The sequence below is a fragment of the Chlamydotis macqueenii genome, chromosome 21 (assembly GCF_036417535.1).
Source record: "Chlamydotis macqueenii isolate bChlMac1 chromosome 21, bChlMac1.mat, whole genome shotgun sequence".
In the NCBI taxonomy this organism is placed as follows: Eukaryota; Metazoa; Chordata; class Aves; order Otidiformes; family Otididae; genus Chlamydotis; species Chlamydotis macqueenii.
The window spans coordinates 7,668,465-7,685,908 of record NC_141576.1 but is presented as its reverse complement, the minus strand read 5'-3'; the positions used below and the strand labels follow the sequence as shown (position 1 = coordinate 7,685,908).

The 17,444-nt window shown below is 46.8% G+C and overlaps 1 protein-coding gene and 1 long non-coding RNA gene across 2 annotated transcripts in view; both read right to left on the bottom strand.

The window, feature by feature from the left end:
- IFFO2 (intermediate filament family orphan 2) overlaps positions 1-10,581 on the bottom strand; it is a 39,845-nt gene extending 29,264 nt beyond the window's left edge. The window contains exon 1 of the mRNA XM_086764484.1: positions 9,801-10,581. Coding sequence (XP_086620610.1) covers positions 9,801-10,447 — 647 coding nt within the window. The 5' untranslated portion in view covers positions 10,448-10,581. The remainder of the gene's footprint in view (positions 1-9,800) is intronic.
- Positions 10,582-11,235: 654 nt separating this feature from the next.
- On the bottom strand, positions 11,236-16,167 carry LOC147598182 (uncharacterized). The gene is made up of 5 exons (XR_015260875.1): positions 13,930-16,167; positions 13,562-13,720; positions 12,385-12,502; positions 12,077-12,280; positions 11,236-11,695 (listed from the first exon to the last, which is right to left on the bottom strand). It is a non-coding gene; the product is annotated as an uncharacterized LOC147598182 (long non-coding RNA).
- Between the last annotated feature and the right edge of the window lie 1,277 nt (positions 16,168-17,444).

Below are 17,444 nucleotides of genomic sequence, written 5' to 3'. Positions count from 1 at the left end.
GGAGAATCAGGCTGAGTCAGGGACCCAAACCCCACTAAATCACAGCCCACTCAAGGAGAGAGCCACGCTAGCTCACCACGGGGAACAAATCCCTGCCCGCGGGCCTAGAGCTGTATCACTGTGAATTTTAAAGGAGAAGGTAATTAATGCTTCAAATAAAATGGGTTTAAAAATGAGTTTGTTTGCAGATTCATCGCAAGCTACCACACCAGGAGCTGGCTGTCCTTCAGGGATAGTAATCACAAAATGAGCTTACTTACGTCCCACGGCCATTCCTGAAAGGATAAAATTCTGTACGGCATCTCTGCAAGTGGAACTTCATTCCCAGGGTCACTTTGTCCTTTGTAACAAGAAAAGCTGGTCTCCCACTGACAACCGGCAGTTCTACGTGCTGGTTAAGAATATAGATTAGTGGAAAAACATTTTCCAGGGCATTAAGGAGTTCTTAAGTGCTTTGCACTCCCTTTTTCTCCCTTTCTTTACGCACACATTAAAAAAAAAAAAAAAAGGAAAGAAAAGAAAGAAGAAAAAGGAGATGTTTCAGAACTGTGTGAATGACGAACTGTCAAAGGTGAGGTGATTATGCTGGTATAGTCATTTGGGGGAAAGAAAAAAAAAAAAAATCAGTAGAAGAGTTAGGAACAGAAACCAGTCGCCCAAGGCTTCATCATAGGGTCAATGCCTTACTGAAAAAGTAAGAGGGGGAAATAGAGATCTTTTAGTACCTGCAAGGGGCAAATTTTCTTGTAGCAGTTTTAATGATAATAGCTTTTTGAACACTTAAAACATTCCCATTACAATTAGTATTAATGTACCCATGCCATTCTACACAATATGCAAAATTACACCAATACCTAGGATTTTTGTTAACTGGATTTGACTTGTTGGGGCTTGACTTCTGTGATTGAACAGACATGGGCCTTCTAAACTTCAATTAAGTTCTATGTATCAGAGAAAGCTGAATTTAAATTAAAAACAAAAATTCCAAATTACATAGTTCTATTTTCTCCCCTCAGAGAGGGGCAGACAAATTTTCACCTGTAAGAATCCACAGACAGAAATATATTTTCCATTGAAACCACTGATTTGGAGTAACTACTGAGCCAGGATCCCTTTGATTTCCAGTTCCAGCACGAGTCACTGCCGGGACTCAACACAGCTACTGTATTCGAGGGCAAAGGGGGATCCCATGCTATTACACATCATCACCTCCTTCACCATCCCTGTTCTCTGTGTTAACGAGCCACTGTAAATTAACAAGTTTTTGTGCCCACATGAAGAGGCCTGAGTTAATTCCTCCCTGGCATTCCTCTTTTTAGCGCAGGGTCTGCGAGCAGTCACGTCTTTCTGCTAGTGCTGATCTCTGCTCACATGTACAAACCCCACACATTTCAAAGCAAACAAACCGGGTTTGTCCTGCAGTGGCACACCTGGGTACATCGGTACCAAGCACTACAGAACTTTATCTGAAGCTTACCTGTTCACAAAGGCTTTGTAATTTCTATGCAAATCCATAAAACCATTAAAGATTGGGAAATCAAAACATTTGGCTTGTCCAGAGCACAAAGAGATTTATGAAGCTACATGGAATTGAGGCTCAGGCTGTAATGCCAAGTTTTGATTTTGACTCTACTTCAGTGCAAATCCAGAATAAATCCACTGAAATTAGCATCAGATTGAAGATTAAACTTGGAACCTCATTACAAAGGGTAACAAAGCCAACCATTTGATCACACACAGCTAAAATCCTTCTCTAAAGCAACGCACATTGATGGTTTCCAGACAGAAAAAGCCAAAAAAAGGGACAGTGGAACATTTCTCCAGTGAGAACAAGCTCCAAAACGCAGCAGTGGGATTATTTTGGAAGGCATGACACAGAAAGTAGACGTGACTAGGTTCAGTCCCAAAATCTCCTTGGAAGGAGATTCAAATTAACAATTTTTTGGGGGAACCAGGATACATCGAGTCCAGCAGAATGCTTCCAAATCGAGTCGAGTAACCAGCAAGTCACGTGTAGATGAGAGTGGGGAAGTGCTCAAACAAAAGACTGAAGAAATGCATCATCTGTGATTCACTTTCACACAGTCACAATGCAACCAGTCCATGTTCTGTGTCGTTAACAAGCAGGACGCATCATTAATGGGCACAGAGCACCATTCTCTCCCAGCTCTCCCGATGCTGTTGTTATTGAAGCAGATCCAGAGGCAGAGTTGATGTCATTTTTTTGTACGTGGATCAGCACCACTCACAGCAAATAAAGCTGAAGAGAGATTCCCACAGGTTTTTAGTATTTGAAACAAATGCTAATAATTTCATTTTTAAAAGGCTTTTGAAAGCAAGCATCTCGTTAATCCAGTCATGGTAGAAGTATACGCCTCCCAGTTGCCACTTTCTGCAACTGTCCTAGAAAAAGTCACAAAATTATTCTGATATTTTCACAAACATGAGCCCGGCAATCCAGGTACCACGCTAGCAAGCACTGTTACATCACCTCAGCTTTTTTTCAAGCCCACTTTGAAGCAGAAAGGTCTGATCAGAACGGTTTCTAGCCCAGGTGACAGACAGGGATTATGAAACACCATCCACACTACTTATTTCTTTGGCACGTAAACCCAGTCTCGCCCTCCTAAATGGCTCCTCCTGAACCAGCAGGCACAGGCATCTCTAGGTCACCAGCTACACTTACACAGCCCTCACCTCCAACTGGGGCACATCAACAATATATTTGAAATTCGGTCATCTACCAGTGTGTCCAAGCTATCGCTGTGTGCCAGTAGTCTTATTTTTCCCCCATTCTAAACAGGTAATAAAGTGATGTGTTCCCTCACTTTAGATGCCAGGGTGGGAGGTACATGATAAAAAATTAAGAAAAAACACCATGTGCTGGATAATACCAGCACATGAAAGCAACTGGAGAGCACTCACAAAACGTAACTGAGGACAGTAAAAGGCAGAAAATACCCTACAGAAGTCAGATGTATGAAGGGTCATACAGGGTCCAGAGCAGAATGGAGTTTAAAAACTGGTTTAAAAGCACAGCCGTGCACTGTATGATTTCTCTGTGCCTTGCTTACTAAGCAAAATCAGTCTTGTCCCATTTCTTATCTTTTATTACCTTTATTACTTATCAGTTTAGGGTTCTGGGAAAAAGATAATTTTTAGATCGGAGAGGTCACAAGGCTGCAGAAGAGCTTCAGTGAGACTAAATAGCGTACAAATACATACTGTTAAACTTTTAACCTGTTTTGTAAAAGACCAAACTGGAAGAAATATCAGCCTTTCTTGTACAAATAAAAAGGTTGGTCTTAAACATTAAGATGGAGGCTTAGAACAACATCCTGTGAATATTTCTGGCAAACTAAAAAAAAATAGATTTAGTCACAGAAAAGAATACGCAGGAAGCCAACATAAGGCCTGGCAGAGCATCACCACACAACCTTGACCACAAAAAAGCAGCTGTTGAGCTGTACGTAGGTTCAGCGCTTTCTTTAGCTACAAGCCCAGCACTCAGACAGCATTACGGCAACAAAAGCCTATGATTACAGATGATGAAGAGCTAGAAATAACTTGTTTCTGTGTTTGTTTTTCACCTCAGCCCTAAATTGCAAGGGTCTACAGAGATTATTTGGGTTTAAGATCAGGGGTATTGGGGGGTTTTGCTTCCAGGCCTACTCAACGCTTAAGCTGTGCTTTCTGAAGGCGAAAAAACAGACTTTGAAAGTACTAAGCTTCCCACCATGAGTCATGGGAGGACTCAAAAAGTAAATTCAAAATATACACAGAAAATCCTGTGGCTCTTTTGCAACAGAGGAAGCTGTTCTTTGAAAAATACAGCACGGATCCTGGCCCAAGTTTCTCTGAAACTCTAACCACAACATGAGGTGGTGATGGGTGATTTTTCTCTCCAGTGCAGACAATCTTGTTCATCTGTGAATTCATTTTTTTAATGAGAATTCAGAGCTAATAGTTAGCCAAAGATCAAGTTCAGAATAAACAGCCAGCTCGCACAGCTAAGACACCTATTTCAAGTCAGTCATAACGTATGCTGGCCCTCCCTGGTTGCTCCCAGTTTAAGTAAGGGGCACATACAGATTTATCTGCTTAAATATTTAACAGAATACAGCCCCAGTCCCACTGTGGAGCACTGTTTGAGGGAAATGTCCTCCTCTCCTCCCAAAACTTCTCCTACAGAACTACAACCCCGAAGTCCCAGTCTCTAGTTATACCAGGGCAAAATAAATAAATCAATCCGAGGTTTGTTACAGTGCTCCAGATAGTTACATATACTCTAAATGCATGTCTTTGCAGCAGTATTTTAGAAGGAAAAATGATATAATTTAAAGAAAAATGTCAGACACACAAACTTTATTCACTTGCACAGCTCCAAGCAGTACAACTTTCCACCCAGCAATGACAAGGGATGTATATTTTTGTTTTATGGCCAAGTTTTCTCACATTAGACAGTTTTATCCATTCTGCACAGAGAAAACTCACATCCTCCCAGTGCAAGGAAAAAAAGTCTTTTCTAGACTCAGTATCAGGTTTCACCAGAGGCGAGCATTTAACATCAAACTTTACATCTGATAAGGGGTATCCAAAAATCTCTAATATTAGGCTGCATGACAGATTTGGAAGCAGTCAGGAACACTAAATTTCAGTGAAAAGCCACATTGAAACATACCTACCCCTTTAAAACATAAAAAGCAAAGTAGAAATACCAGAATTAAATATATACATGGCTTTGCACAGAGACTGCATTCTTACCAGCTCTGTAACCAATTGAAACCCGGACAGAAGTCTAGCGTGCTCGTTACATTCTTCTATAGGGATAAAAAAAATTATTTGTTTTTATTGGGTCTACGCGTAACATTTGCATCTTGTTACCACTGATATTTTAGCTTTAAAAGTTTTCAGACGTTCCTCCAGGGTTTCTCTTAAGCACGTTTTTATTAAGTTCCCTTCTTTAAAAAAAACGAGATCCAGTTAGTTTTGACACGCACTACCTTTGACAATGATAATCTTTGTCCTTTCCAGCTGCAGCAAATTTAAGTTAATCTCTTTTTCAAGTGGACTTTATCAATCTTCCAAATGAAATACCATCCTGAGGTAAAACAATTATTTCTAGTTCAACCCTTAGTAACAGTTAAGTCTCTGCTAGAAAAGACGACTAACATCTGGCAGACTCAATATCTGCACCAATTAAGAACAATTTTGAAACCATAATGTACAAATCTATTCAAGTGTTCAGACTAAAGCTCTCCACAGACAGCTGAGCAGCCTTCTTGCAGTTAAAAGGGAAAAAAAAAAAAAAAAGGAGAATAGGGAATGACTGCAGAAGGTTTTCACCAAGTCAGCAGACTCTCAGTGGCCACACGCAGCAGGATTTTGACTGTCATGACACACAGCAATGCGCTTAGATCTTCCAGGGAGATCTCCGCGCAAGCCTGGAAGCTGGAAGGTGAGACACCTCGCCCGAAGCAGCCAGGTTGTGCCCTATCCTCGGCGTCACCGCCTGACATGTTCCATACGCATGCATTTTGGTGTGCCAGAAAGCAGACCGTCAGTGCTTCTGCCTCGATTGGCAACGTAACTTGACTAATTGGGGGGAAAAAAAGCAGATTTCTTTTTTTTCTCCTTCCCATAACCAAGTAGATTTAAATATCTTACCATCTGTCACTCAAGATGAGATGAAGGACCCCAAAGCATGCACGTACCAGGGACAGGCAGTTACACAATGACAAATCATGCTGGTTTCACATCCCCGATCGCTCTTCAGAAAGCAGGTTTTTCTTCTCAATAACCTAAACAGGTCATAGGAACCCAAAGTCCCTGTCAGGGCAGGGGCAGAATCTCATGCCCACAGTTAAACCGGGTTGTCCTCCTCCGTGGGGCTGGGTGCCCACGGTGGAGGGATGGGGAGATTCCAGATTCAAACACTGGCCATTTAAAAACCCACATCTGGTTAATCTCACCTCAAAGGAGGTGGAACAGTATGGATGATATTTTTTTTTATTTCTGTCTAGAAAAAAAAAGAAAGACTTCACCTATTTGTTTCAACTTACAAAACCTGACACTTGCCTCCATTTTCAGATAACTATCCCTGAAAGTGTGTCTTTATTGAGCTAGTCTGCAAAGAAAGTGGACAATTTTACCTTTTCTTGTTAAAAGGGTAGTAACAGATAAAAAGTTACAAGGGATTTGGGATCAGATCTACGGCCAAAAGCGCTTCTAAATGCTAACACAGCCTGAAAAAAAAAAAAAAAAACCAACAAAAGAAAATGAATGTTAAGTTCATTTTTCCTATAAATCTCCTCCAATTGCTAAGTCCCACAGCTGAAGTTGTAATCCACAGAGTAAAACCATGATCATTACTAAAAAAATATCATAAAATTAAGACAAGATGTTAAGGAGAAAAATATTCACATTTATATACCATTTGTGTAAAATAACATGATCTGGAGGGGAAAAAAAAAGGCAAATTTGGTCTGAAGTATCTGCTAGGCCCCTTAGGTGGAACTTTTTCTCATTTGTACTTCAGATACAAACAAAACATGGGTAAAATGTAATGTAGGTGCTATGCTGAGTACACATTCTAATATTTTCTAGATCTCAGAACTCCAATTTCTCATGTTAGGATGTCCAAGAAAAATTATTTAGGGGGATGGAACAACAGAGCTGAACATATTTTCCTAAAATGAAGTCATTAGTAATTCCAAAAATTGCACAGGCAGAATTTCATTTGAAAGAGCATCTTAGATGATCTTCTATTTTTCAGAGTAGCAGTAAAGCTACCTTTAAAAGAAGGGAAACAAAGAGGATTATTTCACCTCTGAATTCCACCATTGCATTTTTCACTTCACAAGTATGACATCAATGAGTTTGGGTCTTCAACAACAGCAGACACATCACAAGGGAGCTGTACGTCTTTGAAGCCAAGTATTCACCTGAGGAGCATTCACTGACTTAGCAATGCAATCATCTGCCTGGGGTTTTCCTGGTAGCCAAATATTTCAAACAAGAAACATTTGCTAGCTGTGCCCTCCTTAATCAAGTGGTCATCCTGGAAAAGCAAAAAAAAAAAAAAAAACAAACAAAAAAACCACCTCTGTTGTTTTAGGAAATAAATGTAACGTGCTGCCATCTGCTTCAGCATCCTTGCCCATCAAGTAGAGGGCTCACTGGTGAGGTTACCATCAGGTTTTTGATGACTTCAAAAAGCAATGCTGTGTTCTGCTGGCTCTCGAGCTAAGCAGAATGGTTATTTTCTTGCTGTAAAACAACAACAGCATAGACAACCACTCACATGTATCTAGCAAACAGTGTTTCCAACACAAAGGTATCTACAACCTGGAGCGAAGCCATTTCCAAGGCCCGACGCCTGCTGACAAAGGGGCTGCCCGTGGTCTGTTTATAAACATTCCCGCATCTTTCTAAGATCCCAAGTCAGCGTTAGAAACTCGGGCACACGCTTGACTTTCTGCAGGCCTTAACAGTGCCATCGGGAGACGGGCACAAGGCTCATTTTTCCCACTTGGAGTTCATTTGCCTAAATAAAACTCAATCATCAAAGGGTTCACCGCGAGATAAGGTAAAGCCAAAGCATGTATTTATGTACAGGTACGTACACACAAACATGCCACGACAAAGAATCTCTTCCCCAAAAAAAAAAAAAAAAAAACCAAACAAGAAAACATTGGTACCAATCTTGACAGGATTGCTGACAAACACTGCAACACCCCATTAGCTCATGGACATGAAATCCAATTGACTAATCTACTCTGACGGCGAGAATTAAATTTAAAACAGCACAGTATTACTCCATAAGCATGCAAAGTGGGCTCAAGGCCACAAATGAAAAAGCCAATCTGCCCCAAAAGAGCTGAACGTGCGATGCCCATCTGATCAGTGAAGGTCACAGGAGAGTGGAATAACCATTCCAGTTACATGCACAGTAACGAACGCACCATAAAAGAGACACTGCAGATACAACACTAGTGTGATATGTATTAATCATTTTTTTTTTTCCAAGCATCAGAGGAAAAATCTGTTTCAAGAGCAGGAAGGGTGGTGAGATTAAGACTGGCCATTTCCTACAGAGGCCCTCTTGGCTCCACTGAATTCATTTGGTTTACGCCACCCTCGAGTGTGCAAGCACTCACACCTGAATACAGACACTGCGTGCAAATTTGCTGTGCACAAGCCACTGAAAGCAGAACAGACAGAATCAACTATGTATCAGCAGAAAGATTGAACTTTAGTGGTCCACGAGTCTCCTCTTCCCTAAAGAAATTTAAATTTTTTTTAAAAAAATTCATGTGTCCATTAAAAAGAAAGTAGGATGCCCAGCTTCTGGTGACACAACCCACACCCAACACAGATCTTCCTTAACCAAGCCACCATCAAGCAGAACTTCCTCTGAAGCACTGCTACTGCCATCTCCTTGGTACCAACCATACAAACAAAAACAACCTCGTGCCACGATGGCAGCTACTATTCTAGACCAAAAAAGAAAAAAAAAAAAAAAAAAAAAAAAAAAAAAGAGGCCAACTTCTTTTTCCATTGTGATTCAGTAGGTGCTCCAGCCACCAAGTACAGAGTGATGAAGGCACGCAGGCTTTGAGAAGATGCACTGAAAGCAGGCAGTGCTTTAGTTAACAAACAGGCCAGAAATTATGACCTGAGCAGCCCATGCCTGCCTGTAAAACCTCTCTAAACCGAGTTAATTCACAAGAAGAGGTCAGTTACAAAAGCTGACAGCTGGAGGTATGCAAAGAGCACACTGCAGTCCCGTTACCCTGGACAGAAGAAATCCAGCTACGCTTCACAGGCCACCGAGCCCAGAAATGCCGGCTGCCTCCAGAAAAAAATAAGAAAGGAATGAATTTGTTCTGCAGAAAAAAAAAAATAAAATACAAGGCTGGGAAAGGAGGAAACACATTTTAAGCCTGAAGATGACAAAACTCCCGAACGGGAGGGCCCACGCCAGCCCCAAAGGACAGGCGACTCAGCAGACAATGCAGGAATCTCCCTGCAGAATCCCAACTGCCCTTTTTTTCCCCCCCCCCCCTCTCCTCTGGCCTCCATCTCTGCCACAGCTTGAGCAGGCGAATACGGCAAACTGAAGGGACCGCTATCCATCTCCGAGGGGAGAAGACCAGTTAAAAAGCCAGGGCTTCCCAACAGGCTAAGAGAAGCCTCCAGATCAGCAGGCTTTACAAAGGCTGGCGGCGAGCGCTTTTGTTTTGACTAATTCGGAGGAACATCTTGGAGTGCAAACCTTTCCCTGCAGTATTTGCAACCCAAATATTGCAGCACTGAGCTAATTTCAGGAGAGCTGGCACACCAGATTGACCACTGGAGTGATTAGTCCAGAAAATGAAGGCAAGCCAAATTTAGGAATAACTGTGCAATGCAATATTAATAACAGATTATTTCCCTTCTCCAGAAATGATTTTTTAAAATTATTTTTTAAGACAAGCTGACTATGCTTTTTTTTTTTTAAAAAAAAAAAAAAAAAAATCAACGCTCTCCAGCCTTCCAGGGAAGGACCTTACAATTTTCTGGACGCCAAGCTGAGATGCACACCCCCAACCCTCCCTGAGACACAGCATTTCCCAAACCCCCAGGAGCATCCTCCCCAGGGCGAGGACGTGTCCCCAGGTCCCCAAGGGTGTTCCCCCCATACTCCCCAAACCCTTCCTCACCCCCACGGAGGGACTCGCCCCGTTTCCCCGCACTGCAGGAGCCCGCAGCCCGCATTGCCCCCTCCCCCGCATCTCCCGCATCCCCACGCCGCTCACTTTCTCTTGTACTCATCCCGCTCCCGCTTGACTTTGGCCAGCACGTTGTAGAGGGCTCGGATCTCGGGGGTGATGGTATCGATCTGGACCCCGACGCCATCCGGATGGATCCAGGAAACGCCGGGCCCTTGCACCGTTTCCAACCCCCCGCCTCCGGTTCGCCGCACCTGGGTGTAGCTCCAGATGGTACCGGGCAACCGGCTGTAGTGAGGCGGCGAGGCCAAGGCAGCGGCCGCCAAGCCCTGCCCGGACCCCGCGGGCGGCGGGAGGAGCAGCGGGAGGGGGCTACCGGCATCGGTCTGCACGGCCTGGTCGCGGGTGAAGGTTTTGTAGCGCAGGCGGCGATCGCGTTCGCTCTGCTGAGCCGCCAGCTGCTTCTCCAGCAGCCGGTTGCGCCGCTCCAGCTCGTGGACCTTGGCCAGGAAGCAGCGGAACCGCACGTTCAGCCCCTTCAGCAAGTGGATGTTGGAGCCCAGGTCGTTACGAAGCGCTGCCGTGACCGGAGGGGCCCCTCCTGCCGCCGCCGCCACCACCGCCGCCGGGCTCCCGGGGCCGCCGCCGCCGCCGGGTCCCAGCGGGCAGGAGGCGGCGGCGGCCGCGCCGGGGGAGAAGGCGCGGGCCATCTCACCGAAAAGCAGCGAGTTCATGGCCCGGCGGGGCCGCCTCAGCCCCCGGGGGGCTGCGGCCGGAAGCGGCGGGGTAACGGTCGCCGAAGCGGAGTGACCGCTGGGCACCGCGCGAGCCGCCAACGGCCGCCGGGGCGGGAGCTGAGGGGAGAAAAGGCGGAGGGGGAACCGGTATCGGTGCCGCCGATGCCACCGCCACCGCCTCCTCACGCTCCTGCGGCCGCCGCCGCCGCTGCCCGGGCACTGAGCAGCCGCCGGCGCGGGGCGGGACCGGCTCCGCCTCGCCGCACCCCCGGCGCGAGCGGCTGCGGGCAGCGCGGCCGCCGGGCCACGCCCCTCCCGCATAGGCCTCGCCCCCCGCAAAGTCAGTCGCCAAAAGCCACGCCCCCTCCCCAAGCCACGCCCCCGTCTGCACAAGCCACGCCCCCTCGGTGGGTCCCTCCACGTGTCCCCCAGCGAGGCCTCACCATGGGGGGGGGGTGGTGATAAAACAATTAATAATCGATAAAATAAATGAGAGAGCGGCGCTCTGCCCTGCGACATGCTCCCTGCCCCCTGCCCTCGCATCGCCGATTTTGGCTTCCGGGGAAATCACACAATCGATCCGATTAAATTACACGGGGTGAATTTCGTTATCTGAATACAGCATCCTGCCCAAGTGCTAAATAACATCCATATTACAATAATTAAGTTATTAAATAAGCGTTTCCCAACTCCTGCACCTCTGAGCTGCTTGGCAATCAAAGGATATTGTTTAATTGACTGACGTGATTACAGATGGGAATGATGCTCTGTGGCGCGGCGAAGCACGCGGAAAACTGTCGGTAACGCTGGCACAAAGCTGTAGCAGCGCTATTCGCGCCAACAGGTTTTGAAATAAAAGTACAGCGCTTTACCAGGTAATATTTGTATTAAAGTGCACGGGCAGCAGCATCCAGTTGCTGAAACTCCGTCAGACCGCAGCGCGCTAACGAAGGCTCTTCCAAGGGCTCTGTTAAAGTGTCACAAAGCCGTGCTTTCCCAGCACGGGTTTTCCCTCCTGGAAAAAAAAATAAAGGTGCTGGGTGGAGGTGCTTTGTTAAAAGGGTGACTCAAAGAAACACCTGAAAAGATTATCTGCCACCGAGCACAAAAACACTTCGGCCTCAGTTTCTGTCAGCTGTAAGCTGTGCTGGATGTTGAGGTTGCGGGAAAACACCTTTCACACCTCGGTCGCTAGGGCATGGCCGCAACTGCTGAGGCTGGGTGCAGTCGGTGCATCAAACACAGCTGTACTTAAAAAAAAAAAATTGCAGCTCACTGGGAAACCTTTCCGCGGCATGTACGCCCCTGCAGACTCACAGCCATACTTGCAAGCGCACGAATAGACTACAACTGCCAATAGTACGGATTTTATTAGGGGCACAAGCCAACCAAGAGCATGTTTCTCCCAAATCTGTGTCGTTTTCCATTTTTCAGACACGCAGCATCCTCGCTGGCAGATGGCAATGCTGGAAAGAGCTGGGTGATTCCAGAAACCGGCGAAACCGCATGGTCAACAGCGGGGACAATCCTGCTGAACGACGAGAGATACTTTATTTTTTTCCCATAAGGAAGCAGGAAAACATCAGAGGGGATGATAAACCGGCTGGGTAATTAATGCTTTTGTACCTGCCTGGTGAGACAAAGCGTATCACAATCGCTCGTTAGGCAGCACTCATCGCCACGGCGGGGAGGACGGAGTCACCACGGCCCCATCCAAAGGTCGTTAAATCCATGAGTCTTTTTCCTAATGGGCTTTGGCTCATCCCTGGGATGCGCACGGTCACCACCAGCATCTCGCTCCACCACCGGGCCGCGGCTTCATCCCAGCCCCTGAAAGTGAATCATTCTGAATTAATCACAACAATTAATTAGGCTTAGGCTTGGAGAAATGGGAATCCCTCTTCCACGAGGGCTCACGCAACCGTGGAGCTGACCTGCTGCCACTGCCGCTGTGCCGAGCAGCCGTGGTCCGGCGCACGGGATACCTCGCGACGGCTGGGGACATTCCTGTAGGGATTCCTCCAATTCCTGCCATGGAAAGCTCCCCGCTGCCTGCCAGTTGCCGATATAAATAATGAAGCACTGATTAGCCCTTTCCTATTTGGAGGGGAGGAAACGGGATGGGAAATGGTGCTATTTCTGAATGCAGAACCTATCTGGCAATTAAATAACAGCGATGCTAATAATAATGCACTGGATTTATTTTGGCTCTCAGTTGCTTCACCCAAATGCAGGCTGGAGTGGGGGCTGAGCAATCTGGACCCTTGGATTTGATTTTTACACCCATTTTTACCTTCACTTTGTTAACATCCCTCACTCGCGAAGTCCAGCGGCTGTTTCAGGACCACTCTCTAAATCTGCTTGGGTTTTTTTAATATAAATTTTCCTGGATTTGTTTATACACATCGGAGCTTTGTTAGTCTGACACTTGTGGAAAGTTCAACTCAACAACCTCAGCTCTGACTTTCTAACGTCGTGCTGAAGCAGCGTCTCCTCCAAAGCCCCCAGCAACCTGCAGCATCCCTCTCTTATCCCCCTTCCTATTCCCCCGGGCTGCGGCAATGGCCTGAGCCTGCTCTTCACTGACCTGAGGTGGAAAAGGGTGATTTATTCACCCCGGACTCAGCAGTCACAAGAGGTAGCTTCTTTCCGAGGCTGCCATTTAACAACCAGTGGGCATCAGTGGTTAAACTGGGATGAGCACTGCTCACCTGGGGCTCTTACCCTTGCATTGCAGTTTGCTGCCTGCCTGAATTTCAGGCTGCTGAAAGAAGCAGAATTTTTCACAGTGCCTCCCCCAGAATGGTTGATTTTTAACCCAAACGCGTGTGATGGTGCATGAGCATCAGCATTAGCAGCTGATGAGTTGCTGCAACGAGCCTCGCTGCATCCCGGCTGCATTTTTGTCCCGCAAAGCATTTCCGACTCCAGTCAACCCATTTCCCCTGCACGCTCTCGCGTTTGCATCAGCATCGGGGCTGTTTCTTGAAAAACTGGAGCAGAAACCATCCCTGCCTGCCCGTGTCCCACCGCAGGCACGTGGGAAGACGGGCAAGAACGCGTGGGCTGCCCTGGTGACTCCGCTGGTGGCTCAGACCCCGCCGAACGCACCTGGTCGTTGTGTGAAGACACAAAGGCTGCGCCTCTCCGCGTGTTACCGAGGTGTCGCTCGGTGGAGAAAGGGCTGGGTTAGTCACCGCGGTTATCGTTTCCAGCCGTATAAGGGAAGCCCTTGGATCATGTACAGAACTGCTTTGGTCGTCACGTCACCTTGGGGAAAGAGAAAATATTTGGCAGGTTGGCTGCTATTGATAATAGGGGAGGAACGAGTTACATCAGCACTTACAAAACCAGCAATTTTTCCTCCCTGCAGGTTTCTTTGTGCCTTTAAAGGAAGTTTCTTCTCCTCAGTGGATTTTTCCCCCATATATTTTTTTACCAGTTCTATCAGCTCACATGAAACAGGAGCTGCTACTTACATCCAACATCTTTTCCCATTGCTGGTCTATTCATTTGCTCCAGTTGCTTTTTTGGAGGTAAAAATCTCATTTTGCTCCATTTGGGGGTTTGGGGTGGATCAGCACAGCAAAATTCAGCCACAAAGAGAGATGCTGCTCATGTTCGGCTGAAGAGCTACGTTTGTCCTCAGTCCATCAGCAGTGACTCGGGGACGCAAGGAATGGAGCCAAGCTGGCTGACTTCAGCACATCCCCATCCCCCTCACCTGGGCTGGGGATGATCTCTATGGAGATGGTGCAAATATTTCGGAAAAAAAACTTCCGCACCAGGTTCAACCCAAAAAGGTGGGTGAATTCCTGAACTGCCAGGGATGCAGCAAGAGATAAAGATGCTGAGAGCGACTGTGAAGCATCCAGTAACGTGGAGTGGTTGAGACATGCCGTAGTATTTCCTTGCAGACTGTGGCAATATTAATTGCTTCCTTAGTAACCAAATATTTGCATCTGTATTGAGTCTGGCAGCAAATATGCATCGATAAGCCCGTACAGGCAACCGCAGGTGTGTTCTAGGACACAGCGATTGCTTTGGCAGCTCGTCGAGGATAATTGCAGGATGCTGCATCGTTAATTCGTGCATGCCCAAGTGCACAGTTTCAATCCCGTCGGTGCTAAGCTTTTCATTCTGCAGGTAGCAGCTAGATCCTGGCCTGATTAATTTAGACGCAGAACAACTTTTAAATTATTTTTGAGGCAAAGATTGGATATGATCTGGTTTCTTTTCCGTTGTTCCCCCACAGTTGTGCTGGGCTCAGCAATGGGTTGAGCAGCAGTTGAAGCTCAGAGCACAGAAGTGGGTTAAGTTCAGTCAGGATATATTTTTAGCTCCCTATCTAAATCTCTCTTCCTGAAGCCATTAGCTGAGTATTTTCATTCCTTGTACTGTGGGGTTTTTAGCCTGAGATGTTTTGCACAACACTGGATGAAGAAAAGCTTCCTGGTGGAAGCTGGAATATTTGCCTGGTGACCGGAGCCCTGGGCCACTCCAGCCCATCCTGAACCTGGAGGGATGCTCGTGGTGGCTGCAGGAAAACTCAGTGTCAGCGGAGTGAGTCAACGAGCATTTCGAGCTGCTCCCCTCTTGGATTTCCCAATGTCCTGGGGTGTTTCTGAGGGAGAGGTCCTCGGGTGGAGCACCTTGACAGCTAGACGCCCCGTTTTCAATGATTCCCAGCCTGTAGTGCAGCCCAGTGGCCTGTGGCTGGTAAATACTTTTCCACTGTGCCAGCTGATAGAGTCACCAAGCTCGTTAGATCAAAACTGCTTACAGCAGGCAAAATACGGACCACGGGAAAAGAAATATTAATGACCTGGCCCTCAGATGTGCTTTTAATGTCTGATCTCATCATTTGGGAATTAGGTTTTTGTCATCAAATATTAGGAATAATTAAAGGATGGCGCTGGGTTTAGAATGCACTCATATTTGTTCATTAAATAAGATTTAAAAAAAACGGCCTGGGAGAAGCTGCAGGGATTAAACTCCCGAAGAACGGCTTGTGGGGTGTCCCGACAAGCAGACGTTCAGCCTCCCGGACGATGCGGTGAGTACCAACACCAACACTCCAGAAAAGCAGAGACACCAGTGCAACACACCGTCACAAATGCTCGGCAGGGGCTGAAAACGAGATTCTATCGTCCAGGCACACGTGCTGTCCTGGGGCGCTGGTTTTGGCTTTCACAGCTACCCAAGGCTCTGGTTTGTATTCAAGCCCCAGAGGACTTCAGCCTGCGCAGGAGCATCCCGAGCCCTTTCCCATCTCGATTTCCCCATCTTGGGGTGAGGACAGCATCCACCCCCGAGTCTTGCGCCGAGTGTTACTGGGGTCCTCTTGTCGCAACACCTGGGAAAGAACAAGCGCTAAGCAGGATTATAATTAATAACTGTAATTATTGGGGTTATCATTACGGTAAAGATCTCTACATCTAAACAATTCAAATCCAACAGCCCATTAATCAGCAGGAATCCTGGCTGCCCTGCCTTCCGCCTCCTTCCCCAAATTAAAGCATCTCCTTTATTCCTCTCCCACCTCCTCCAGCCCTCAGCACTTCCCCACAGTGGGGAAAGATGCAGAAGATGCTGGACCCAACATTGCTGGCAAAACCAGCCGAGACTAAACATGATGTTCTTGATATTTCTGTATTAAAAAAAAAAAAAGCCCAGCCTCTCTTCATCTATCAAAGCTGAATTCAAACCACAAACAGCTTAATTTTTGCAATTTCAGCCTAATATATGCCCTTCTTTCTATTATGCACCTTCCCCAGCAGAAAAAGGCTGTAGGGAGGGCGTTATCCCACTTCCCCAGTGGCATAAAACTAATGCAAAAAAACAAACAAACAAACACCAAAAACCCAACGTGTTCCCCTATGAAGCAGGTTGGTGTTAATGGCAGCAGCCCCAAAAGCAGAGCTGGGCTCTGTACACTGAAATCATTTCTCCTGCGGCTCCGGGGACGTTTGCAGGTCACCGAGGACTCGCTGCAGGGTTGCACCGGGTTTGGCTGGAGCGCGCTCACGGCCCAGGCTATGATTCAGCCCAAAGCGGTTTGTATTTTACAAGGGAAGGGACGAGGCTGAGTCAGGCAGAGGAGCGTCGGGGCGGTGGCACATTTCCAGAAGGAAGCTCAGGATTTTTTAGATTTTTAGAGTGGGAAATCCATTGTGAGGTGCCCGATGCTCCTGGGGTGGTGTAGGAAGGGGCAGGGGAGCTCTGGGCACCCAGCTGTGCAAATTAGGGAACGGGGAACACGTCTGATCCCTCCCGGGTCGATAGCAATGCTGGGACAAAGGGAAAAATTATTGCAGGGCAGGAGAGGAGGTTTGGAGAGACCGTAACTCCTGCCTCAGATCTGGAACCTGTAGGAACAGCGCCTGGATGCAGGGAATAGCACTGAGCACGGGATTATCCTGCTCTCATAAAGGCTTAATAAGCACTATGCAAAGAAATAAAATCTGTCAAGAGGCAGCTGCCAGACCTCTACAGACTTCAGAAGGCTGAAAGCTGCGTTCCCCATCCCGGTCTCTGGGGATGCTGCCTTTGGGGAGCGCTGCCCAGGGGCCCCTAACCGGCCCTGGGTCTCAGCGTTAAAACACATCGAGGGGAAGCCCTTGCGCCATGTCATCTGTACCATTTTCTTTTTAATTTTAACCATAAAGTATCTATTCCTACCAGCATGTTCCCCTTCGGGACAGGGAGCGGGATCTCTGCTGATCTCTGGGGTTTTCATAAAGGGGACAGAGCCGGTGGTTCCTCTGCAAGCTGAGCAGTCAATGTGAATGAGCAGGATTAATCCTGCCAAAAAAAAATCTGCAAATGGGGGTTTAATAATCATTTTTTTCCCCTCTTGGAAACCAGCAAGGGAGTAACTACTCCTGGAGGTTCAGGCAGTTGCAGCTGGCTTCTCCCAGCAACTTTGTGTACCAGGGGGAACATCCGTAACGCAATTTTGTACTTAATTTTTGTACTTCCTTCACCCAAGCAT